This window comes from Aricia agestis, chromosome 8, assembly GCF_905147365.1.
Source record: "Aricia agestis chromosome 8, ilAriAges1.1, whole genome shotgun sequence".
Lineage (NCBI taxonomy): Eukaryota > Metazoa > Arthropoda > Insecta > Lepidoptera > Lycaenidae > Aricia > Aricia agestis.
Window position 1 is genome coordinate 4,980,268 of NC_056413.1, and position 27,064 is coordinate 5,007,331.

At 37.9% G+C, this 27,064-nt stretch overlaps 2 protein-coding genes across 5 annotated transcripts in view; one reads left to right on the forward strand and one right to left on the reverse strand.

Moving 5' to 3' along the window:
* Positions 1-5,770: 5,770 nt before the first annotated feature.
* Positions 5,771-9,459, forward strand: LOC121729971 (60S acidic ribosomal protein P0). Its single transcript, XM_042118741.1, has 7 exons — positions 5,771-5,843; positions 6,011-6,100; positions 6,472-6,708; positions 7,164-7,320; positions 7,607-7,731; positions 8,676-8,912; positions 9,178-9,459. Exons 2-7 carry the CDS (start codon positions 6,047-6,049, stop codon positions 9,313-9,315), a joined length of 948 nt encoding a protein of 315 aa, XP_041974675.1. The 5' UTR covers positions 5,771-5,843; positions 6,011-6,046; the 3' UTR covers positions 9,316-9,459.
* Positions 9,460-13,471: 4,012 nt separating this feature from the next.
* Positions 13,472-27,064, reverse strand: part of LOC121729970 (E3 ubiquitin-protein ligase RNF13) — a 28,223-nt gene continuing 14,630 nt past the window's right edge. For 3 of the 4 annotated variants that reach the window (XM_042118737.1, XM_042118738.1, XM_042118739.1), the window contains exons 3-11: positions 20,491-20,657; positions 19,612-19,703; positions 17,819-17,921; positions 17,330-17,438; positions 16,033-16,207; positions 15,527-15,684; positions 15,128-15,273; positions 14,581-14,777; positions 13,472-14,357 (exon numbers count right to left, since the gene is read on the reverse strand). In XM_042118737.1, the coding sequence (XP_041974671.1) occupies positions 14,305-14,357; positions 14,581-14,777; positions 15,128-15,273; positions 15,527-15,684; positions 16,033-16,207; positions 17,330-17,438; positions 17,819-17,921; positions 19,612-19,703; positions 20,491-20,657 (1,200 nt within the window). In that variant the 3' untranslated portion in view covers positions 13,472-14,304. Of the gene's footprint in view, positions 14,358-14,580; positions 14,778-15,127; positions 15,274-15,526; positions 15,685-16,032; positions 16,208-17,329; positions 17,439-17,818; positions 17,922-19,611; positions 19,704-20,490; positions 20,658-21,687; positions 22,217-27,064 lie in introns of those variants that run through there. The other variant, XM_042118740.1, reaches the window with a different exon arrangement.

Genomic DNA, 27,064 nt, shown 5'->3' on the forward strand with positions numbered 1-27,064 from the left:
TCTTTTTTTTTTTTTTTCATATAATGGCACTTCGGCTATAACCATGGCCAGTGTCGAGTATAATATTATGGCGGGAAAACAATATTCTTTATAAAATTTTTTCTATATTATCGTCAGGTCAGTCAGGTCTAAAGTCTAGTCAAAGTCTAAGTATAAAGTCAATACAGTCAATAAGTCAAGTCGGTCGATTCAGTAAAGTGGTAGGCCGCTTTACTGAAACTTTTGATGGAGTTTTGGAGGGAACACAAAAGATCACGTTTCTGGTTATTACATCACTTTCCCACACTTGTGCACGAAAACGAATATTTAATGGTTAATATCCTACCAATATTACACATTAAAAACCCAGATAACACAATTTTAGGAAAATAATATAAAAACACAACATCACTCTTTCACATTCTTCCAAAAAAAAACCTTCTGATTCTTGGTTGGTCCATAGACGTTTTTTTTTTTTAAGTCGTCCCGGTCGGGACAGGCAAAGGGGGCGTGGCCCATACCGCCATTTCTATGTTTTCTCTATTTAATTAATGATAGTGAAGGCCGAAGCCAATTCTTTTATATTAACCATCTGAAATAGAGTTTTCATCAGGCCGAAGCCAATTCTTTGATATTGTGGGGACACAATATATTGTATATCGATGTGATCATGTGTCGTTATATTATATCGATGTTCGATGCATGTGGTGAACAACTAATGGCGGCTCTCGACATAGGCGAACGCGTTGGCCAACGCGTCTGCAGACGCGTTGGCCCAATGTGTAGAACGGGCGTTCGCGCGTTGGCCAACGTCTAAATACCTACGGCCAACGCGCGAACGCCCGTTCTACACATTGGGGCCAACGCGTCTGCAGACGCGTTGGCCAACGCGTTCGCCTATGTCGAGAGCCGCCATAACATGTAAAATATCAGAGTGTTCTTGGTGCAGCAACCCGAGTGGTCGCTTGCGTAATAAAAGTAATCCAGTTACCAACAGGATTTTATTTATGAACACTCATTCTAGTTACCCTAACGTAATAACACAGGGTGTAACAATATCAATAATATGAAATAAGTTTTTTCATCAGGCCGAAGCCATTTCTCATGTTATATTATGGCGGGAAAACAATATTCTTTAAAGGGCCCATTCATGGCCCTTTTAATACAATTTTTTTTATAGTATCGTCAGGTCTAAAGTCTAGTCAAAGTCTAAGTATAAAGTCAAGAAGTCATAGTTCGCCCGCAAGCGCGGTGAGTGTTAGACGTGTGCGCATATCGGTGTTCGATAATATTCGATTAGTACCTATTGCGATTACTTCGGCGCGGTCACAGCTCGCTTCTGTGGCCGCGTTGCCCGATATATTTTGTGATTGATATGGCAACTAATAGCGAGTGTAATTACGAGGAGATCGAATACTTGAATGAAAGTATGGAGGGAGATGAGGATACGATGCAGCTGAGAAGTACTATACAAAATGAGGAGACAGAGGAGACGGAAAATATACATAGATCGATGTCGAGTAAAAAGAGGATTAGAGAGGAAGATGACGGAACTACAAATGAATGGACGACAGTAAAACAGCGTAGAGTTGGGTACAAAGAAAGTTCTGATAGTGAGGCGTATTCATTAGACTTAACGATAACTTGCAAAGAAAAAATGCCTAGACAATTTGCATTTGCTAAAATTTTGAAGCAATACAATATAATGGGGATTTCTCGTGTGAAGTACGTTAACTTTTATAAGGTGATATTATCTTTTGAAAACGAAGCTTCACTACAAAAATTTACTTCGTGCCCTGTGAGCGAGAAGTTGGGTTGGAAATACCAACGAACCTCTGAGGTCGAAACTTCCTATGGAGTGATTAAGGGAATCGAGGAAGAAATTTCGACAGAAGAATTATTGGCCAACGTTAGGAGTGATGTTAAAATAAAATCGGTAATGAGACTCAACAAAAGAAGACAACCGGAACATAGTGACAACGAAACAGGAAAGCGGTGGATAACGAGCGAGATTATAGGCATAGGTTTTGAGGGGTTCATACGAGTACGTTACCTACTCATGTATTTATATACGAACTAAGAATTAAGGTTGAGCCATATATGTTCAGCGTAACCCAATGTTCGCGATGCTGGAAGTTTGGACATGCGCGTAGATATTGTTCGGCTAAAAATGTTGTCTGTCCTAAATGCACCGGTAATCATGATAATTGCAAAGTTACGATTTTTAAACGTTAGTAACATAGAATATCATTGTTTTTAAATGCGTAAACTGTTCAGAAAATCATTTGCCGATGGACAAAGATTGTAGAATTTATCAAAAAGAGAAAAAAATACATAAAAATATAAATTTATTAGAAGAGGTTAAAATTAAAAAATATAAATGAAAATCTCTCATTTGTTAAGTTTAAACCATAGACTTAATATATACTGTCGTCACTGACCTCCATTATACAAGTAAGCTGTACTGATGATACCCTTTGAAATGACAGCTATTTTTTATGCCTATTTGAAGCGGAATCAGCTCCCCCATTATTAGGGATAGGAACTAAATTTGACGTAAAAATGTTTGAAAGTCGCCATCATGTCGCCATATTGGCGCTGATAGCAGTAGTATTTGGAACTAATACTGGTGATGTACAACTGTCTTTTCTATTATCGATGAAATGTTTCCAGATTCAGATAATGTCGACCATTAGGACAAAAATATTAAATTGAATAATACAGACGCTACATATTTGTATTAAAGATTACAGACTTCCTCTCCGTAATTTAGATAGGCGTAATAAATTTCATACGTAGATAACGTGAAGTAGCAGTACCTATCTATAATCTATTTATTTTTAGCAGTTATACTCCACTCATCTCATTTGTCTCACTCACTTCATTGTCAATCGCGATTTATATGGAAAATTACAAGTTTTTGACAGGGAGTCAATGACCGCTAACGACAAGTTAGCCCGAGTGGAGTATAGCACTACGAAAAACTAAAAACAAAACTGAAGATAAGCTTCTAACGAAAACTTTGTTGTATTGTATTTTCTAATTTCATTTCTAATATTATCAAAGTAGTGCTACAGTGTATCGTATTAAAGCTGAACAAAGCTGAATAAGTGTTCTGTGTGATTAGACCCTAACTAATCTCATCATATTATATTATTATAAAGCGGAAGTTTGTTTGTTTGAACGCTCTAATCTCAGGAACTGCTGGTCCAATTTGAACAATCATTTCAGTGTAAGACAGCCCATTTTATATATTTTATCACGCTGAGACTAATAGGAGCTACGAAATAGAGGAAAATGTGGAAAAAGCGGGGGAATGTATAACGTGAAGGATTATATGGGCTATTTTTTGTGGACCAATTTGTCTGTGAAGATATTTACGTGGGAGAAGCCGCGCGGAAAGTCTAGTAATAATATAAAAGTTCCTTATTTATTTATGGATCTAGCAAGCAAATTTTTATCGATTTACTTTATCTCATTTGATTTTCGCCATTTTGGCGCTGATTGCAGAAGTGCGAGGGAAATTAACTAATTGGATAATGCGATCCATAAATAAATATGGAACGTTTGAATACATTTTTTTTTATTGGGGTGGAGTAGGTAAGGTATTTATAAATAATAAAAATATATGTGCTATACTTTAACATTATATTTTATTAGTTACCGTTACACAGAATTACAGTCTGTCAAGAAAGAGTAAACGCTGAAATAAATTTTCCAAACATAATCACGATCAAATGGTAGTTTTGCGCCTTGTATTTTCACAGAGAACGTTTGTACACTTCAAATAGTAACGGCAAGCGGTAGTAGCAATTTTCGGACGCCAACCAGGCTTTTTAATTTTTTCAACCATAATTCCAGTCTTCCTTCGTCAGACGGAAACCTGTCAATTATTTTAAGAGCATAATATTTATTTGATAATAAAAATCGGTTATCGGAGATTTCAATACAATTATTATAGATATCGATAAGTTTTATCGACAGAAAACTCCAGCACTATTGAATTTTATTGTTTATCAAAAATCGGTAAAACAAAGGTAAATATGTGGTGAATACGGTATAATAAGATTAGTGCCACATTTTTAAGTGCCTATATATCAATAAAAGTTTAAAATATCGTAGAAATGAGCTGTTAAAATCACTTACTTGTGAAATGTAACCCCACATCCCTTTTTGTACCGTGTTTTACATAACATACACCCTTTCATAGTTTAACTATGAACTACCACCACTTATATAATATATATATTATATATATTACTTAATCGCGTAAAACCTTTTAAACACTTTAAAAACACGAAAACAATTCGAACGATTAAGCCATAGAGAATTAAAATAAATACATGGTTACCAATGGTTACGTCTAATTTAGTTCTCGGTCCTAATAATGGGGGCGCTGATTCCGCTTCAAATGGCACAAAAAAAAGTGGGTATCATAGATCCAGCGTACTTGTTTAATGGAGATCAGTGACTGTCGTAGTTTAAACTGTAAAATGTATTTTTTTTATTCAGATTTCAAACTTATTGCTAATTATTTTTTTTATTAAAATTTTGATTGTCAACGTATGTCAGTTAAATGTCAAGTGTCATTGTCAAATGTCAATCGGCCATTACCACAGATTACTAGTATATAATATATATTTGTAGGCCACAGCGTTGCCAGAATGTTACTTTTGTAACATTTTACGTTACTTTTGACCCTTGCATGTTACATTCATGTGACATGACTACAGATGTTACTTTTACGTTACTTTTGGTAATTGAAAAAAAAGAAACCAAAAATGCGAAAACGAAACACACTTAGTTTTATTGAGTTTTGTCGTTACAGCTGACAATGCTTTGAATTAACGTGGCGAAAAAAGCAACTAACGCTGCCATCATACAAAAACAAATTTTTGACAGTTCTTCTTTATCAGCAGCGCCCCCGTCCACGAGTCTGACTCGCTCATAAAGGGTTCCGTACCGTGATAGAGCAAAAATAGGCCAAAAATTGTTTTTTTTTGTATAAGAGCTTATGTTATTATATTTTCATTTTAATAGGTATATAAATAATTTTAATAATAAAATAATTATACGGAATCCAAAAAATCACTTCATCTCTATATGTATAGTATGTTTTCGTGCATTCGGGATACACCCCCCCCGGCATTTAAAAAGTAATACGAAATGTTACTTTTCCCCTCGAACATACAGCTCTGGCAACACTGGTAGGCCGTCTACAAATATATACTAGTAATCTGTGGCCATTACCAAATATATACTAGTCAGCGTTGCCAGAATGTTACTTTTGTAACATTTTACGTTACTTTTGACCCTTGCATGTTACATTCATGTGACATGACTAAAGATGTTACTTTTACGTTCCTTTTGGTACTTAATTGAAAAAAAAAAGATGTTTGAAACCAAAAATGCGAAAACGGAACGCACTAAGTTTTATTGAGTTTTGTCGTTACAGCTGACAAGGCTTTAAATGAACGTGGCAAAAAAGGAACTAACGCTGCCATCATACAAAAACGCCATTTTTGACAGTTCTCCTTTATCAGCAACGCCCCCGCCCACGTTTATTTAATTAAAGCCTTGTCGCACCTTAGTTTTAAGTTTTGTTTAATGATCTTGTTTCAGTTCATCTCTATATTATTTATAGTATGTTTTCGTGCATTCTGCATCACCCTCACCCCAGGCATTTTATTATATATAAGTAATATGAAATGTTACTTTTCCCCTCAATATGTTACTTTTCGCATGACAATATGTAACTTTCGAACATACAGCTCTGGCAACACTGATACTAGTAATCTGTGGCCATTACATCGTTTTGTGTCCCGCAAGGTGCACGTCGACTGTGCTTCTTGTGATTTGTCTTGGTAAATATGCATCCAATTTTATCCCTCAAATCCCAAAAAGAACTACAAAAATCTTCCGAAATATTCCATAGTACTCATTTAGCTCGCTCTATCAATAAGTATTTTCGCAAAGATGATGAGAAAGTTGTTTATACACCACGTTTCATTATGGTTTAATTTATTTGCAGTCCTTAAATTTCTCCGAAGTCCCTACAACCACCACGATGGGTAGGGAGGACAAGGCTACTTGGAAAACCAACTACTTCACCAAAATCGTCGTAAGTAAAACAGAAAGCTTAAATGTTGATGTTTTATGAGGTTATTCCTCTTTAAAGCATTCTCAGCTCATATATTTTAGGTAATCTTAACTATTGTCTGTTATAATACCAGCTGATTATGCCTAAATCTTCTGGCTTCGCTTTCAGACTACATAAACTCTTCAAATTTATCCTAGTGTGATATCCAGCAAGATGCTTTTTGCACTGGCATTTTGAGGAAACAGACTTTCAACTACAGTATACTATTAAACTGATATATTACGAGCAGATCATAAAAATTGAGTATACTTAAATAATATCTAAACATTACATCTCTCTTTGACAAGTAATAAGGATCACAATTCACACCAGATAAATACCTCTGTCCACAGCAACTGTTGGACGAGTACCCAAAATGTTTCATCGTGGGTGCCGACAACGTGGGCTCACAGCAGATGCAGCAGATCCGTATCGCTCTCCGCGGCACCAGCATCATCCTCATGGGCAAAAACACCATGATGCGTAAGGCCATCAAGGACCATCTGGAGACCAACCCGGCTCTGGAGAAGCTGCTCCCTCACATCAAGGGAAACGTTGGCTTTGTGTTCACTCGCGGAGACCTTGTAGAGGTAAGATCAATGTTGCAAAAGCACTGATAACAAGAAATTACACTATAACTATTCTTTTAGGAATTCCTTTTCATACAACTCTCATCTCCTTAGAATGTCACTTATTATCACAAAGAGGCATTAGCCATAATATGATATTACTATGCTACAATAATCATACTGTAATATTATAAAAAGCAAAGCATTTAAATATTTTCTTATCTCATTGTCTGTTTTAATACCAGGAGGTTATTTATAGATCTTCTGGCTTCGCTTTCAGACTACATGAACTCTTCAAATTTATCCTAGTGTGACCTATAGCTGAATGCTAGTTGCACTGGCATTTTGAAGATACAAAAGTTATTAGTAGTAGAAGTACAAGTTTTTAAAGTAACTGTTTCAGTATTTTGTTTTTTTTTTTATTATTTATTATTAGTACTGTTCTTTGCTTTCTGCTTATGAATACTTATTTATAGGTGCGTGACAAACTGCTGGAGAACAAGGTGCGTGCCCCGGCCAGGCCTGGTGCCATTGCCCCTCTGGCTGTAGTCATCCCGGCCCACAACACCGGTCTGGGTCCCGAGAAGACCGCCTTCTTCCAGGCCCTCTCCATCCCCACTAAGATTTCCAAGGGTGAGTTTATTTTAACTCTCTCTGTATGTCAATTTAAATGTAAACCTAAAAACAAATTGTTTTACTGATGGAATACTATAATAATAATAATAATAATAAGTTTATTATATTATAATACTATGACTTGTAATAATATTATAATAAACTGTATTATAATGTCTTGTGCAAATATTGATACAATAATTATAATTTGCCATCTATTCAGAAACAGAACTATAAGCAGTACAATAGTGCTGGAAGTATGATTGTTTTGTTGCTATTTTCTTATTTTCCCAATGATTTTCAGGTACTATTGAAATCATCAATGACGTCCACATCCTGAAGCCCGGAGACAAAGTGGGTGCCTCTGAAGCTACTCTCCTCAACATGTTGAATATCTCTCCCTTCTCGTATGGTCTAGTTGTCAAGCAGGTATGTATCAGCCTTCAGAAATGCTATTTTATTAAAATAATCACAGATGGCTAAAAGCCATGCATCTCAAAATAAATCTTTGCCATCTGTGGACCATAAAAAGAATGTCACCCAAAGTGTTGAGTACAGTGTGTTGTTTGTGTTCACACTGATAATTTACCTTTGGAATAGCAAATGCTTGTGTTATTATTATTTAATTGCAGTTAAATATTGTTTTTATTGATACACAAGCACACAAATCTAATCTTTCATGTTGTTTCTAAATGGTCTGTAGTGCTTTAGGAAACAATGTTTATTCTGTAAATTAGCTGTCTTTCATTTTTCTAGTTTTCGAAAATTACTGCAAAGATAACAGGGACAAATGGCACTGTGTAGCAAAGTAGTTTCTATTGTATCATTTATTGTTGTGTCAAACAGCTGTCATGTCACGAAATAACTTCAACCATGCGTTCCACTTGACATTATGGCTGTTTTTTCATTCAGTTGATAAGTAGTTACTAAATTTCAACTTAATTTTTTAAGTTATTAATTGCACAATATAAACAAAATTTAGTAGCAAGTATAAATTAGTTAAGTACTAAACAAAATAATTAGAATTTTGTCTATTTTCTGTTAAGTTGGCAGCCTGGGCTTGTCAATTGACACATTTGGACAGGCACTTCAAATTAAAATTTAGTTGACTACTTATCAACTTAATATGTGTAAACGGCCGGCATTAAAAACGATCAAAACGCTCGAAATGCCTCTTATTTTAAGCGTTTTTAACGTCAAGTGGAACTTGGGGCACATGTCACACAATATGGCTGTCATGTCTGTCTGACACGACATTAGACACCAAAGACCCTGATGTCCCTCTGGTGGCAAATTAATTATATATATTATCGAAAAAATTGATGAACAATTTGTGTCAAGCCTTTGATAATAGTTCTGTAATAATATTTAAGGTGTACGACTCGGGCACCATCTTCGCTCCCGCCATCTTGGACATCAAGCCGGAGGACCTCCGCGCCAAGTTCCAGCTGGGAGTGGCCAACGTGGCGGCGCTTTCGCTGGCCATGGGCTACCCTACGCTGGCGTCCGCGCCCCACTCCATCGCCAACGGTTTCAAGAACCTTCTGGCCATCGCCGCCGTCACCGAGGTTGAATTCAAAGAGGCAGAGACCATCAAGGAGTTCATCAAGGTAGATGTGGTTTTTTAGCATTACTACATTCAGTTGAGTAAATTTTAAAGATTCGGTCAACCTATTTAGATTATTTTAACTTTCGTGATCTACTTAATTATCTAACATGCTATAACAAGAATTATAAATCTACATGTATATGATGTAACTTTAATATTATTTAGTTATATAGTTTCTACTATAAATGAAGGTTGTCATGACCGTTAGCAAGGTTTTATTGTATTATAGTTAATGTTGCAATATTACAAGAGTGTTTTCCCTCTAGGACCCGAGCAAGTTCGCCGCGGTCGCTGCCGCTCCCGCCGCCGCCGCCCCGGCCGCTGAGAAGAAGGAGGAGAAGAAGGAAGCCGAGAAGGAGGAAGAGGAGAGCGATGACGACATGGGCTTCGGTCTCTTCGACTAGATCCATTAACGACCTAATCCTTTACGGGATTAGGCTCAAATTCCAATTGGTGTGGGTGTTTGTTACGCTTGCATCTTGTACCGTCGGGCTGGACAACCCATGTGGCGGTTTTTGTATAGTTTACAAATAAACACACTAATAATATTTTTCTTTTTTACTGTATAATCCTTTTTACTATACATAATTATAACCTCTGTATCTAATAAATTAGTAATGTAACAATAGCAAAATATATTGCCAAACTTAAGGTATATTATGTTATATACAGGTGTAACAAAACTAAGTGATAATTAGAGATGTGCCGATCATGACTTTGGCCGACTAGCCGATTAGTCGGCTGCAAAGTAGCCGACTAGTCGGCCAAGCCGATCATGGTTTCGGAAGTTTCCGTAACGCTTTTTTACTGCTGTTTCGCGTCGCACACGCCGCCTGCAAACGTATCGAATCGTGTGAAGTATTTTTACTTTGCGTACGTTACTTTATTTTGTTTAGGTATGATACAGTAACTTAATTTGTTATTAAAATTATATTTACAAAAATAATTTCTTTACTACTTTCAGAAACACTTATTGAGTGTAATCTGAACACATAAACAATAATCAAGGTTTTTCTTTAATATAATTTCAATAATAGCAAAAAGGTAAATAGCCGATTAGTCGGCGCTTTTTGCCGACTACAAAAGTGGCCGGGATAGTCGGCACATCTCTAGTGATAATACTTTAGGGTGTGTACGTGTTCCTTGTAAAGAGTTCACTGTGAAAGTAGCAGCGCTGAAAGACCAAATTTTTTTTCACTTTTGTATGGGCAAGCGCTCCAGCGTCACGAATTTGATTTCCGCATACAAAAGTGAAAAAAATTTTGCTACTTTCACAGCGAACTCTACACACAAGGAACACATGCACTAAAGTATTATCACTTAGCTTTGTTACACCTTGTATTGTATTATAACACGTTATTGGAATACGCCTCCGTGGTCTAGTGGTATAGAGCGCGGCTCTTGACTTGAGGTCGTGGATTCGATTCCCGCGTTGGATACATGTTATTTCCAAGTTTGGTTAGGAGTTAGGACGATGCAGGCTGATCACCTGATTGTCTGACAAGTAAGATGATCCATGCGTCGATGGGCATGTAAAAAGTCGGTCCTGCGCCTGATCTCTTGCCGGTCGTGTCGGTTTTCCGTCCCACTGGGTTATGAGAGTAAAGGAATAGAGAGTGCTCTTGTGTACTGCGCACACACTTGGGCACTATAAATTACTCCTGCGTAGCTGGCCTCGTTTCAGTGAAACCGGTCACCGTCACCGAAACCGGTGTGGGAGCTAATTTATTATTATTATATTGGAATTCGGGAATGAAACAGTTTTCGCATGAAACGACTTTATTCTTTGGCTTTATTTTAACAGTGGTCAAAATTTAAGAAAATAGTAAATATGTTAAAATGATTTAGTAATCCAACAAAATAGAAATAGTTTTTCAAAGTATTATTAAGAGCCTGCTGCCAAAAATATCAAAGCACGCTATACTCCACTCGGGCTAACTTGTAGGTAGCGGTCGTTGACTCCGACAAAAATTTGTCATTTTCCATATAAACCGCGATTGACAATGAAGTGTCGGATATTGTCAATCGTGTTTTTATATGGCGAGGCGAATTTATATATAAAATGACAAGTTTTTGACGGAGCCAATGACCGCTAGCGACAAGTTAGCCCGAGTGGTGTATAGCCCCGCCTACACACCCCGCTATCCTCCAATCGTGATATAAGGCGCTCTGCAGACGAAGGGGCGGGGCGGGCCGGTCAGTTTCGCCGCGAACGTTAGCACAAACTAGGGAATCCTTATATATTATCAACGCACAAGGTGGGCAAAAAGACCGCGCCGCAGGTGCCCGGCGGGCACTGGCGGCGCATGTCCGTGGATCACACAAACCAGTTTACATGCAGTAACGCAGACAGCGTGTGCTTTGTGTACGCGGCGCGGGCAGCCGCAGACATCGACGGGCGTACGCAGCGAAATAGACCGCCGGCCCGCCGGGCGCCTGCGGCGGGGTCTTTTTGCCCGCCGTGTGCGTTGGTAATATAGGATTCCCTTTGTGCTGTGCCGGCGAAATTGACCGGCCCACCCCGCCCCGTCGTCTGCAAAGCGCCTAATGATTCCATGAATCGTGCCCGCAAGCATTGTACTTTGCGCTGCAGCTGATAGTGAACAATATCGCATAACAACGGTTCCCGCATTATAGCACGAAAGTAAAGGTCTTAAGTCCCAAAACTATTTTTGATGATTACTTAAAAATTAAATACAATAGGTACTAATATTTCCTTTAGCCATTATTTTATAAAGTGTGTGATGGTAGTAGTGAGAGTTATTTAATGATATGACATATGACACTCAATGTGTTACTATAATTAAATAACTTGTACTACTATTTTATTTGTTGAAAAGCCCAGAAAGATTCATAATTTCGAAAAATATAACTATCGAGTCAAAATAAGTGAATCGTGTTTTTCGTTAGGCAAATATTAGATTTATAAAATGATTAAATAAATCTCAATTTCATTTAAGTCAATCGTCTTCCAGGATCGTAGTACTTATTAGAAAACACAGCAAAATTTGGCAGCCCGCACTTAATATGTTGACTTTTTACAAATAAAATAACTTAGGGATTATAATTTGTAATTAAACATTAGGCATTATAGTACGAAGTATGTTAAGAGCTTTTATACCATTGACGAAGACTGATCTAATAGAAAAGTCAAAGGTAATATAACTCTGGGGGTGTGCCAGAATTGGTCCCTGCAGCACGCTCAGCATGGCCGCCATGGAGACGTTTTTTTCTACGTAATATAGACAGTCAAAGCGTAAATACAGTAGAAACGCGAAAGAATAGAAATACTGACAGATTTAAGGTACAAAATGGTGGATTTCCTTCTATCACCGTCTGTTCTTCGTAGAAATAAACCCTTTCTATGGTGGGCATGCTAAGCATGCTGAACAGACTAGGCATAATATGACACGAAGCTTGAATTATTGAGGACAAGATTACGTTTATATTGCACTGCTACTGCTGTCTCTTGAATCATCAATCAATCTTATCAAACCCTACTATTATAGAATCGTCCTCAAACACAGTAATATTGGCCTCAGTACTTTTTCGACTCCATGATACAATTTCGATAAAGCCACAATTTTTAAGTAAATAAAATACGCGTTTAAACAACAATAAAATAGGTCGAATATACTATTGTCAAATATATACAAGCTACATGTAATCATTGTAAATTTAAAACTAATTAATTTTATGACTAAGTAATGTATGATTTTGCGTTGTGTCTTATCGCTAGTAATAAAAATATGATGTATAGTCGCAGATATGAAAAATGTAGCAATAACGATATTCGAAGGTCCTGTTTCACCACTTCCTGATAAGGTTATCCATCAATTAACTTAACAGATCAAGTATGGAGAATCTGTCAAAAAAGTTATGAATAGCCTATTAGGCACTTTATCAGAAAGTGGTGAAACAGGCCCTTAATGTAGTACACTGTGCATATCTGAGACCGTACACTATTAATTCTTACGCCGTTAATTTCAAGTCACAAGGACTGTTTCACAATAGCTTATCTTTATGTTTTGTTGCTGTTGATTCTGAGCGACGGAGACAAAACCTCTAGATAAGTTATTAGTCACTCATTAGAATCGCCTAATGAGTGAAACATTCTCTAAGTCTTATTCACATTGTTGAACCATCAATAAATCACACCTCAAACACAATCAGAATAGAAACACCTGACAATAATCTTACTTTTAAAATGCGTACACGTACGCAAATTTGCGTACGTGGACGCACAATTTTCCCACGGACCCAATAATTAATTAAACTTTAGTTATAATAGCTTTCGTGTAAACAGCATTGGCTCTCGGATCGGAGTGAAATTGTGGCTACAGTCTATGGTCCAAAATGAATATCTTACACACCAGCCACTAACAGAAACTTTTGTAGCTGTGAAAATTTATCGTAATGCCTTTCAATTTTCTGTACAAATTGCGATTATTTTCGACGTTTTCTATTAATGTGGCCCAGTGTTATGGACGGGTAAAGCATCGCGCCCAAGTTAATCCAGTCAAGATGATACAGCTAACAGTATACGCGCTAAACTTTAGCTTTATATGTATAGGTATACATGCCTTTTAAAATCGCACGTAAATTGAGCCATTTAGGCAGACTTCCAAATAATGTAAAGCCGGCTCCATACTCGCGGCGCGAAAGCCCGCGAAGGCCGCGAACCGCGAGTGTGGAGGGTTTCGCGGCTTCGTATTTGTTCGAATCGTGTTCACGGCGCGAATCACGGCCGCAATTCGCGCCGCGAGTGTAGAGCCCGCATAATGATTTAAAGCACCTTATTTTGATATTAATGGTGTACTCGAAGGTAGGTTTAAAATAGTTCTATTAAATATTTGAGCTAAGCAACTAAAAATTCGGAGGTTATGATGATGTGCGCATAAGTTTCCTAAACGACACGTTAATTTAAGACTTGCTACTTGCCTAATATAATTATATTACAGGTAAACAAATTGTTAAAAGAAACTATAATTTTTTCTGTTATAGAACACGAAAGAAAAAAACTAGCAGCCAGATTTTTAAAACGTTTCTAGTTAATTGACTGTTATTTAATATATTTATTGTCGAAATGGAAAACAAAACCGCAATTATTTTTTCGTTACTAAAAATATGTTAATTCACGCATTTAGTAGATAAGTTTTTGTTACCCTTTGCGGCTAACTTCATTTTTATTAAGTTGCATTACGAACGTCCAAGTTTACAATATAATATTTGAAGAACTAAACATCAGTCAAAGGCAACTGCATTGAGATACGCTGCATCGGTACGCGTTTAGATGTGACATTTGTATTGCGACGCTTTGCAGCTAACTTAACTCCAATCTGTAGTACGACGAGCGTTGTACAGTCAAAGTGTTAGTATTGTATGTACAGAGATTATAAGTTAATATGATGTGAATCGTCCTGAGGCGCCGGAAGTGCAGCCACACCTGTAAATAAACACACAATAGTTGTATAAGAAATAATCCGTTTTGTTTTTTTACTGAGGACCTATTCGCAATTAAGCAGGCAGTTGTATGACCATCGCCATTTAGCCGATATAAATACTCAAAATCTAGCCGAACTTTAATATTAATCTTGCAAAATTATTTGCATTAACTGAGGTCTCATTACGATAACTATGACATTATTTTTATCTCGTGTATAACTTACCAATTTCTCCCTGCGAGGGCGAGCCGTTGATGGAGTTATCAGCGGGGGCGGGCGCGGGGTCGGGCCCGACGCGGGGGGCGGAGGAAGCGACGGAGGCGGGCGAACGGGCGGGGCGCGGGCAGGTCGCCGACCGCGACCGTCGCCGCCGCCGCCGCCGCTCCGCCCGAGCGAGCAGCGGCCGCCGCTCCGAATCATCCCTGGAACATTTACAAGCTCGTTTATAGGTTTGCATTACTAATTTACACTCAAATACAATATTATCCAACTAGGTTCCAATATTCTTTAGGTCATTACACTGGAAAAGTAAGAGCTGCTGACGGTCCGGCTGGTAGTAAGCATATCACGCGCAGTATTATCATAGAAAATTAATAGCGAGATGGCGGACCTATGTAATTTGGTGTGTGAAATTTATTGATGGATTTTGACATAACCCGACCACATAATTTATTTATCTCTTATTTATATCTATTTATTTATCTATATATCGAGACTTTGAATCGTTTCCTGTGACCGGGCGGGCAATAACAATAAAAAAAATAGCACTCACTCATCCACATTCTCTGGCTCCTCCTGTACCGTTGGGGGCGGGGGCGGGGCTTCCGCGTCTTGCGGCGCGTCGCCGGACCGCAGCCGCGCTATGAACCACGCCGCACGCACGAACGGGTTCACCGTCTGCTCGTCGAACGTACCGCCCTGTATAAATATTAACTGATAAATACACGCGAGTTTAGAATATTTTTTTAATAATAAATGGGGGTAGCCAGCAACAAGAGGGTCCATATTGAGGGTTGACTAGGTGGACATTATTTTAAGAATTGTTGGTAAGCATGTCATTGAGATTGGTGTCTGCGATGACTGTTGGCATCTGTGATATTAGGGCATGACGTCAGTGTCAGAGCCTACGGCCGATCGGCCTCGGCGCGACATAAGATAGTGGCGCCAGTACCTGCGTGGCGGGCGCGTCGGCGACGAGCGGCTCGGTATCAGTGTCGGAGTCGGTGTTGGCGCGGCGCCGCTCGCCGGCCGCGAACACGCGCCGCTTGCACACGGGGCACACGCGCCGGTTCTGCGTCAGCCACGGGTCGATGCACTTCATGTGATACGCTGAAATCACAATTTTGGCACATTAAGATCCAGAGGAAAAAAAGTTTAAAGGGAAAGCTCCTTTAGGTTCTTTTTTAAATTAACTGGAACTTGTTGTTATCCATGTAAGTTTTCTTTAAAATAAGTACTAAACCGACACCATAGTTGTCATAGTTTACAGCCAGTAGTGCAGTATAGCGACTGGCCATTCATGATCGGAGACATTAAACTTTTTAGTAAAAGATATTAAGAAAGTAGTGATTTTACTATTTAAAAAATAATTAAATTAATTAATTTAATAATAAAAGGCATAGAATTTTAGCAACATCAATCTGTCGCTTTCACTCTACTTAGTACTCTCTGTCTTACCGTGCGCGCACGGCAGCACCCTCAGGCGCTCGCCCTCCTGGTAGTCGTCGAGGCAGATGGCGCAGGTGTCGTAGGGGTCGCCCTTGCTGAACTTGCACGTGGGGATCTTGCGGAGCGACCGCCGCGGCAGGCGGTGCCGGCGCGCGCGCCGGCGGTCCTTGATGCACTTCACTATCTGTAGAGTGAGATTGAGTATACGAGTGAGAGCGAGATAGATATAGAACCAACCGCGGCAGCATGTACCATACGAAGAAATTGATTCGTAGGCAGTTGTCAGACCTACGTCATTTGGTCGAATTATGTAAATTCAATGTAATTCGTAAACGTCGGCTGGCTTGACGTATCGCGACCAAATTACGTAGGTCCGCTATCTGCTTATGAATGAACTTCTCTGATAGTGCTTCACTATCTGTAGAGCGAGATAGAATACACGGGTGAGAGTGAGATAAAACATGGGTCAGACTGAGATAGACGATAGAGAGCGAGTGACGCCGGAGCGGGATGGAATATAATTATGGGTCAGAGTCATGCGCTGTTTGGGGAGGTCACACATAGAACATGAAAAAAGTGTTTACTATTGCCCAGCAATGGGACAACATAGGCTCTTGAAAGACTCATAAAAATTAGCTACTTTAATAAGCTATCCATATAACATACATACAATGCATACGTGGGAGAGCCATGCTTCGGCACGAATGGGCCGGCTCGACCGGAGAAATACCACGTTCTCACAGAAAACCGGCGTGAAACAGCGCTTACGCTGTGTTTCGCCGAGTGAGTGAGTTTACCGGAGGCCCAATCCCCTACCCTATTCCCTTCCCTACCCTCCCCTATTCCCTTCCCTTCCCATCCCTACCCTCCCCTATTACCCTATTCCCTCTTAAAAGGCCGGCAACGCACCTGCAGCTCTTCTGATGCTGCGAGTGTCCATGGGCGACGGAAGTTGCTTTCCATCAGGTGACACGTTTGCTCGTTTGCCCCCTTATTTCATAAAAAAAAAACTCCAGCGTTACTTCCATTATTTACTCCAATTGTTCTGAGCTCCATAGTCTATGATTATTACGGACATTTATATTATCGAATGATATGATAAGCAACTTGTGCTTTGTCTTTATTCCACTCTATAGTCAATGCTACCATCGAAGAAATTGATTCATAGGTATTAATAGTCGTCATAATATTATTAATAGTCGTGATCTGTCGCTTGGGTTTGACAAAACGCGACCAAAATAAGTGGGTCCGCCATCTGCTTATGAATCACCTTTGATATGTGGTATGGTCCGTGTACAGCACTCACCATGAATATGAGCATGACGAGGAGACAGAGCGCGGACACGACGGCGAAGGGCAGCAGCAGGTGTGTGTTGATGTTGAACGGCAGGTCGCAGTTCACCATTATGTAGTAGCTGCAACAGAAACATTGTAGTGTGAGATATGACAAGGTGTTTCAACTAAAACTACTTCTGACACCACAACAACCACCACACAAAATTAGTATAAAGTATAAAGTCACGATGGGGCTAGCATGTCTAGTGTGGTAAAAGCTTATTGATGCTTCAACTCCCAAGCGGCCACATGCGGCTGCGATAACAATAGATAAGCTATTGTGTCTGGTTTTTCAACAAACTGACGAGGGGGTCTCACAAACGTGATCACCTGTGACAAGGGGAAAGGGAGGGGGGGGGGGGGGGGGGGGTTCAATCATAAAAGTCGTTGAAGTACTTTATGGAAAGTGCCTAAGGATCTGTGATAAAATGACTGTTCTGTCTCACTCTGTGGTACTCACCTGTTAGTGTACTGGTAGTTCTCGGCGAGTATGTACCCGGCGAGGTCGCTCACGAACACGGACGGTATCACGATGTCGTCCGCGTCGTTCGCCGACATCGTCTCTGTAAAAAAAAACAATAAATCATCTTCCTTCTACTTCTTTTTAATGTTTTTACCAAGATAGGAAAATCGGATATTAGTGAGAATTCGCTGTAAGTCCACCTGTCTCTCTTATTTTGACTTTCTGTATGTTCGACCGCCTTTCACCAGGCTAAATCTCCCTAATTTCGAAATAGATAATTTAAAATCTTTGTATATAATGTATTTTTAATTTCTTTTTATGACGACAAAGTAAATAAGTAAGGCTGGTAATTTAAAAGAAACTAATTGCTATATTAAATGAATAAGTAAACAATAACTAGGCATGTTTCTTGAAAATTTGCCGTTTTTTGTTACCTCACGAATATAATCTGTGGGCGTAAATCAGCTGCAAGCTGGGGTCACCTCATTGACATTTGTGTATCAATTATTGTAACAAGACTTGAATTACTTCCTGAAATCGCAAATAGCTGACTCACGGGTAAAATGTCACATCTAGTTTCAATTATATCATCGACACGTGAGTATTAGTATTTGGTACTATTTATTAGGTACCTACAAACAGCACATACTTACAAGCGTGTATATGAGCAGTATTTTCTTGCATGTCATTGTAAAGTTGATTTATTTAGAAATTCTTCGTTATCACACTCACAGTCCAATATAGGGTTACTCACAAAACACTATATACATTATTTTGTGGCAAATAAGTTTGTTGTAATAAAAAAAAGTATTCGAAATTCAAAAAGTCAAACCGATTTCCAATTTCAATGTGACATTTTGCATTTATACAGCGTTAAACAACTTAACGCCTAAGCTTACTACTATAAATAGCTACTAGGAACAGTCTGTGGATTGGGATGAGCGCGTTATCTGGTCATTTACACTACATAATTACTCATAATTACAGTATGCTTACGTATACAAATACATTTGTCATTGTTGTCTGTCACAATAACTAAACTTTCATGATTTTTAGATCCCCTTTCCCTCCTCGTCACAGGTTATACACACACACTTGTGAGGAGGAGGTCCTTTCCCTGGTGTGACATCGAAAAACAAATTTAAATCATTTAAAAATTAAAATTACCTAATATTACAAAACTTAGGACCCCTCCCCCTCCTTGTCACACTTTGTTGACCCTCTCCCCGTCTTTAGGTGTGACATACTTTATGGATGGCCCTTTACTATTGATATATTTTCTTAATTAATATAAAGGCGAAGCACACGACGGAAAAATATTTTTTTTTTAATTACTTTACGCTACAGACATCTATTTCTTCGCAAAGCATCAATTTTCCAAAGAACAGAAATTAACTTGTCACCTACTTCAATAAGTTCCTTACTTTACTTCTTTTGTGTGTAAAGCTTAATCCCAGGGACCATGTAAGGTCTACTGGCGCCTGTGTGCAAAAAAAGGATTTTGGCGCCTCTTTAGGCAAATTTTTTGGGTCCTTTGTTTTGGCGCCGACGATGACGATTTGGCGCCCTTAGAGGATGGCGCCCGTGTGCATTGCACACATTGCACATATGGTAGCCGGGGCCCTGCTTAATCCTTTTTTTACCTCAAGTAAGGATAAAGCTTTACCTTACACACAAAAGCGTGTTATAAAAAAAAAGTTGTTTGCCCGACTAGTTTAACGCAGACAGATATGAACTTTAAGAACGGAACGGAACTAGAATTGAAACTCGTCTAACATAGGTAGTCTCACCGAGATCGCTGGAGTTGACATTGTGTACGATGGCCAGGTCGTAGCCGGCGAGCTGCGCGTTGCGCACCTTCACCTCGAAGCTACAGTTGTATCTGAAATATCGTGTCATGTCATTATTTAGGGATTCCTAAGGTTGGGTTGCACCAACCAACTTTAACTATAACTGTAATTTTAACTTTAACTTCAATGCAAAATGTCAAATCTTTGGTTAAAGTTAAAAATGGACGCCATCAAGACGCCATATTTAACCATAACCATAGAGCTCGACATCGGTTTTAAATGCACGTGGCGAAAAAAGGAACTAACGCTGTCTCCTTTACTTTAAGTTCTCCTTTACCCCGCCCACGTTTATTTATATCCTTGTTGGACCAGCTGTCATCTGTCAATTTCTCTGGTCAAAGTTAAGGTTAAAGTTAAAGCTAAATTTAGCCTTAACTATAACCTTAACTTTAACTTTAACCACGCCTCTGGTGCAACCCACCCTAAATTTATTATACAGGTAGTACAAACAATTGAGTCTCAGAGCTACTAGCAATTAGCAGGGCAATTAAACCCCCTCGCTTGTCACGTGGTATGCTGAGTCAGGCCCTTATGAGGTCAGGCCGAAGCCCACTTACTAAATATTTTGTAATAACATCCATAATTATATCAAAAATGTGAAAGTTTATCTGCCTGTCTGTCTGTTACCTGTCTGTCTTCACCCCCAAACCGCTGAAGCGATTTTGCTGAAATTTGGTATAGAGATACTTTGAGTCCCTGGAAAGGACATAGGATACTTTTTGTATGTATGTATTAATTTTTTAATAATCTTTCTCCCTATATCAGATGTTTTATTAGGTTCGGTGATGCTAAAACAGATTATTATTGTTAAGTATATACCTGGCGACGAGCACCATCCACTTCCCAGTCTCGTTGTCGACGGCCGGTGGTTTGGCGAGCGGGGCGCAGCCGTCCTGCGGCTCGCCGGCCACCAGCAGCCCGCGCAGGCCGTCCACGGGGATGTCAGGGCCGAACGACGCCGGCATGTCGCGGAACTCCTCCGCTATCTGTGGACGAAGGGTTAAATTTAATTTTTAAAGTAATCTAGAACGAGGGGAACCAATATCGGTTTGATTAAAGATAGATGCAGGGGATCTATATTATGTAGTATCAATATCGGTTCGGAAATAGTGTTCCAATGTAGTCTCACTACTACGTGGGCACGGTAGGCTATCTGGGTGCTTGTAGACAGCTCATACTTGCAGTCTCGGTTTGATTTTATATAGTGTGGGAAGAACATTAAAGATTATTTAAAGAAATAACGAACAACCAGAGGAACTATATCGATTTGATTATAGAGCTATGGGTTTAAAGATATAACCAAGATAGATGCAGGGGATCTAGTACTTCAACAATATCGGTTCGGAAATATCCGGGCACGGTGGGGTCTCTGGGTTCTCAGATAGCCACTTACAATCTCGTTATGATTTTATGAAGCGTGCGAGCGTAGTAGTCTAGAAATACAAACTGAGATAGGTACGGAAATGAGTAGAGGCTTAATTTTAGTCAAGAGTAAAGTTTGTAGAAGTTATGTAAGTTAAGGTTCTTTAAAGTTTCTTCAAGTTATCAAGTTTGTGACACCGGCAACTGGAAAAAATTGCTTAGGCCTGATTTGCATATTGACTACATGCAAACATTTATTTGCAAAGTGTAGGTCGTATATTAACGTCGACACTGATTAAAAATCTGTCCTATAATAGAAGTTGATTGTGGAAACTAATTATAGTATAATCAGAACATACAATACTAGAATTATGTATGTTAAACAAAGGCCTTAGAATTTAGATAATTGTTTTCGTTTATTGAAAAGAAAAATCGAGAGACACCTCTTGGAGAGGTGTCTATCGATTTTTCTGTGTGTATGTACCATCCGAATGTACCATACAAAGATTATGGCAGCACTGACTCGTGAATTTCCTTGGCATCTTCAAAAGGATCTTGAAATGGTCAAAAGAACTTTAGCAATGGTTGACCAATGACATAAGGAACTGAGAGCACCGAACTCAGAAATAAAAACTGTGAACAGACGTTACTCACAAAATTCTGCAACCCGACCATGTGCATCACGATCACACTCGTCACGGGCGACATACTGACAGCATGCCACATGGCAGTATCACGGCAGAATGGCAGTATTCAGTAAGATAGCAGTACGCACGATGGCAGTAGTCAGTACGTTGGCTGTATCCCGTACGTTGGGTGTATCCAGTACGTTAGCAGTATCCAGTACGTTGGCAGTATCCAGTGCGATGGCAGTATTCAGATCGTTGCCAGTATCCAGTACGATGGCAGTATTCAGCACGTTGGCAATATCCAGCACGTTGGCAGTATCCAGTGTGATGGCAGTCAGTACGATGGTACTCAGTATGATGGTAGTATCCAGTGCGATGGCAGTATAATGGCAGTAAGTGTTGTGATTGGCAGTAGACTGTCATCCAACCCCGCACCGCGCCGCCTCCCCACTTGTGGTGCTCATGTATCGTCTATGCGACCTTCCCAGCTTGTATCTTATAGTATTGAGTTACGGATGCAGTGCTTATGCCCGTTATACACGCCAACGATTTAACTGCACAGTTCGGTAGGGATTTTTTTAAATTATCACATCATGTATTACCTTACTGTCTATACCTCTACTGTGACCGAACTGTTCGGTCACAAGTCACAACTCACAGTAAAGGTATAGAGTCTAGACTATACTTACTGTCTATACTATAGACAGTAATATAAGTAATACAAGAGTGATAATAAAAAATCCCTACTATAGAATATGTGGAATAAAATTACGGAACCATACTATCAAAGATCAACTCTACATCTTTGATTTAGAGTTACGAAAATTCATACTAAAGTCTAAACTCTAAAGCATCAAAATTCGAGCAACTTTAACAAGCGCCCTTTATTAATATATCTCTCCTGTGACCAAACTGTGCAGTTTTATCGTAAAGTGTCTAGCTTGTTTAGTAGAAATAGATAACGATAAGAGTGCTTTACACTTTAATGTAAATTCTAAAGACTCCATCTGAGGATTACAAAACTTTGAACTTCTAAAGTTAGATATAAGCAAACTATCCATTATATTTAAACCCGCAAGACTTATTAAAATTTTACCAAGAAGTATTTGTGAGTGTCTCCCAGACCTCTAAAACACAAGTTTTTTTTATGAGGCGTGGGACCAAAACCAAACCCCTCCGCCCTCGATCACAGTATTAAAAAAAAAATAAAAAAAAATTAAGAAACACCGTTTATGAAATTATTATCTTCACTACAAACTTTAAAGTTTACTCTATGACTGCTATTCTGGCGCAGTTTAACTTTACTAATGAGCTATTACACGGCTTTAATTTGTACACAGCTGACACTTAACCTCTTGGAAGTCGGGTAAGAGGTTACCTTACTAGATCTATACTAATATTATAAATGCGAAAGTATCTCTGTCTGTCTGTCTGTCTGTCTCGCTTTCACGCCAAAACTACTGAACCGATTGCAATGAAATTTTGTACACAGTTATTCTAGAGTCTGAGAAAGGACATAGGCTACATTTTGATGTGGGAAAATATCTTATTTCCATGAAAATATCGATGAAAATTAATTCGCACTGCGCGTGGCCAGCGCTCATCCCGGGGGTCCTGGGTTCGAGTTTCGCAGGCGGAACAAAAAGTTTTCAATGTTCCTGGGTCTTGGATGTGTATTAAAATAATATTTCAAAAATCTTAAATGTATTTTATGTATAATATTATAAAAAATCCAGAAATATATCGATGCAATAAACATTTTAGTTCTAATACGATTCAACAGATGGCGTTTTATTTTTTACTAACATAGAACTAATCATACTTATTAGTTATGGGAACTATATTTTCTATCACCAAAATTTATATTTGTCATCAAGTTGTATCACCTAATAAATAGATCTATCGCCACGAAATATTTTCGTTCTCAGATAAACAAAAATTGTTCCCAGGTATGAATTATCAAATTAATGTTAATATATGTGTAAAATAAGAGATCGATAACCAATAAAATTATATTGCATTACATAAATATAAACTTCGTTCTTATAATAACAGTTTTGTTACTTAAATAATAGCTCTGTGCTCAGAATGGTAGATCTGTCACCAAATAAATCGATTATCGATCCCTGACTGCGACTCCTTTTTATTTGATATTTTGTCACCAATACAGTAGTAACATTTTATTTCGTTCAGATATTAAATTAATAGTATTCGTTACCAATTTAATACATCAATTTATAATTTTAATGAAAAAATGATCAAAGGGGCGGAGACAAATTGGCGCGCTTTAAAAATTGACCAATCCGGCCTCAACGATGGGTAGTAGGTAACTAGGTTCGATTTTTTTTTTATTATTTTAATTTTAATTAAGTGTTTTATCTACTATTCTGCTAGCCATAAGCCAGCTATTTTAAACCAGCGCTGATTGTTCAGTGGTAATTATTTTAAACAATAAATATTGATTATTTTGACTTTAATTGTTTTATTTACTACTCTGCTAAAAATTTTATTTAAATATAATTTATACTACCAGTGGAAATTTAGAACCTTGGGAGTCTAGTTAAGTAGCAGAATCTTTTGGTTGAAACGATGATGACAACCCTAATTTTTTATTTGAACTTAATGCAATTTTCTAGTAACATAATATGATTTATTGGTGATCTCTTTAAATTGGTTTGCTTAAATACTTATTAGGACACACCTATTATAATACATACAAAAACATTTATTTGGTACTAGACCTTATATCTCAGGATTTTAGGTGATTTATTGTGGAACTGATTTTGCATTGTTTGGTGACTACATTTTGGTGACAGATCTACTATTTTGAGGACAAACCCTATTATTTAAGAAACACAAAACTAATTAAATTGGTGATAGCTTAAATGATACCCATTAGTTATTATGTTTTTGTTTATAGTTTTTAATATGTTAGAATATTATGTTTAATAATATTATCACTTGGTATAATAATAATCAATCTATCTTATCTTATAAGATAGATTAGATGTATAATATTATAAAAAATCCAGAAATATATCGATGCAATGAACATTTTAGTTGTAATACGATTCAACAGATGGCATTTTATTTTTTACTTCATTGTAACATGGAACTAATCATACTTATTAGTTACTAGCTGTTGCCCGCGACTTCGTCCGCGTGGATTTTAGTTTATAGCGCGCGGTGTCAACAAAATTTGTGTCAAATTTAAAAACTTTTTAAAACCCTGGTAAGTGGTACTCCTCTTAGGGCCGCGCTACACCGGAATGGCAGCGCTGAAAGTGCTCGCCTCGCCGCTGCCATTCCGGTGTAGCGCGGCCCTTAATTAATCAAAATACCCAAAAACAGCTGTACAGTGTGCACATAATCTATACTAATATTATAAATTCGAAAGTATCTCTGTCTGTCTGTCTGTCTGTCTGTCAGTCTCGCTTTCACGCCAAACGCCAAAACTACCGAACCGATTGTAATGAAATTTTGTATACAGATAGTCTAAAGCCTGAGAAAGGACATAGGCTACTTTTTTACTGGAAAAAAGGGTTGTCAGGGGGTGAAAATGCGTAAATTTGTTCAAATTAAGTTAGTTCCAAAAATTCATAATAGATGGCGCCGTGCGTCTTCTACATCGCGCTGAAGCTTGCTCAAAAGTCTTTCTATAAGAGGTGGTATCATCTTGCATTTAAGTTTCTATTTTTTTCGATTGTTATATCTATTCTGCGGTATTAAATAACTCAGTACTTTATCTGTGCAGTGACGTAACCTTAAACCTATCAATGATAAATAGTTTATGGGTAAAGTTGTGTAATTGGGGGGCTAAATAAGCTTTAAAATTTGGCATAAAATATAAAGTTTAATATAAAAAAATGAAATACTTATTGTGTGCACACTGGACAGCTGTATTGATTTAAGGGGTACCAGGGTTTTTTATAAAAGCTTTTGATACCAATTTTGTTGACATCGCGCTTTATAAACTGAAGTCCACGCGGACGAAGTCGCGGGCAACAGCTAGTAATAGATATATTATAGTACACTGTACAAAGTAAATCGCTAATAATTGCACCACTCATTGATGATACGAATGCAATAATGTAGATTGTAGAGAATACTATAATCGATGATCGAGGTATAAATTATAATATTATAATTTATACTAGAGAGTTCTAAAGGATAGGACCATACTGCCTGAAACTTAAAAAAATATCCAAGGCTTGATGGACTACAATTATTATTAGAATGTTTTAAAATTTGAAAAATCATATTGGTGCGACAACCTGATATTAAGTAAGAACTAATTAAAAATCGGCCAAGTGCGAGTCGGACACGCGCACGAAGGGTTCCGTACCGATACAGAGCAAAAATAGGCTAAAAATTGTGTTTTTTGAATGGGAGCCCTTCTTAAATATTAATTTTATTTAGTTTTTAATATTTGTTGTTATAGCGGCAACACAATCTGTGAAAATTTTAGAAGTCTAGCTATTCGGAGCGTGCGAAGTGGGTGGAGGGGGTAAAGAAAGCGATTGTCGCGCTTGCCGTGGCAAAAATATGCAACCAAAGGGGCTCAGTTAGTAGTCAAACAAACTTGTCAATCTTATTTTGAAATTTTTAGAAATTGGTCTTAATGGTTTTTGTATCGTAGACTGCAAAAATAACAGCAAAAATAGGTAGTCAGTATACAAATTTAATATTTTTCCTAAATCCACTAGGAAATTAGATCAGATAACTGCTGTAAAAATGAAAAAGTATGTGATTCGATATAACCTTCGATATAAATCAGTCAAGTCAATTTTATTTGAGTTGCATTTCATAAAGATATTAATTGAGTACCTAACTATTGTTTTAGTATTGATGAATGATGGATCACCATGTTCTCCAAAATCCGACGACAAAACTTGCAGTGATAGTTTCATAGAATACCTATTTCATTTAAATCCAAAGTATCAGGTGGCAGAAACAGTGACTCACAAATGACAATAAACCAGATACTACATCTGGATTAACTGATCTTTTAGAAGCTGGAGATAGAGTTTGAATGAAAAAGGTTTTTCAAGTAAGTAGTAGATGAAAGGGGTAAAAACATAGAATTAGAACGTTACGAACGTTAGTATTTTGATATCGTTGGGTAAAAAAGTTAAAATTATTATGCCCCCATTTTGAGCAAAACAAAACGAGTACTCTCAAGAGGAAACCGAAAGGACTTGCTCGCTGATATTGCTCAAGTAAGAATTCATATTGAAGTGATTGAAAGCAATGATATTCTTTGTTACTATTTTAGAAACTCATTGATTGAAAGTGTATTAATGCAAAGACTCAGAAACATGAAGAATGTTTGCAGTGTTTTAATAAATTTATAGACTCCAATTTTCTTCCAAAGTATTAATGTTGTAAAAAATAAATAAAAA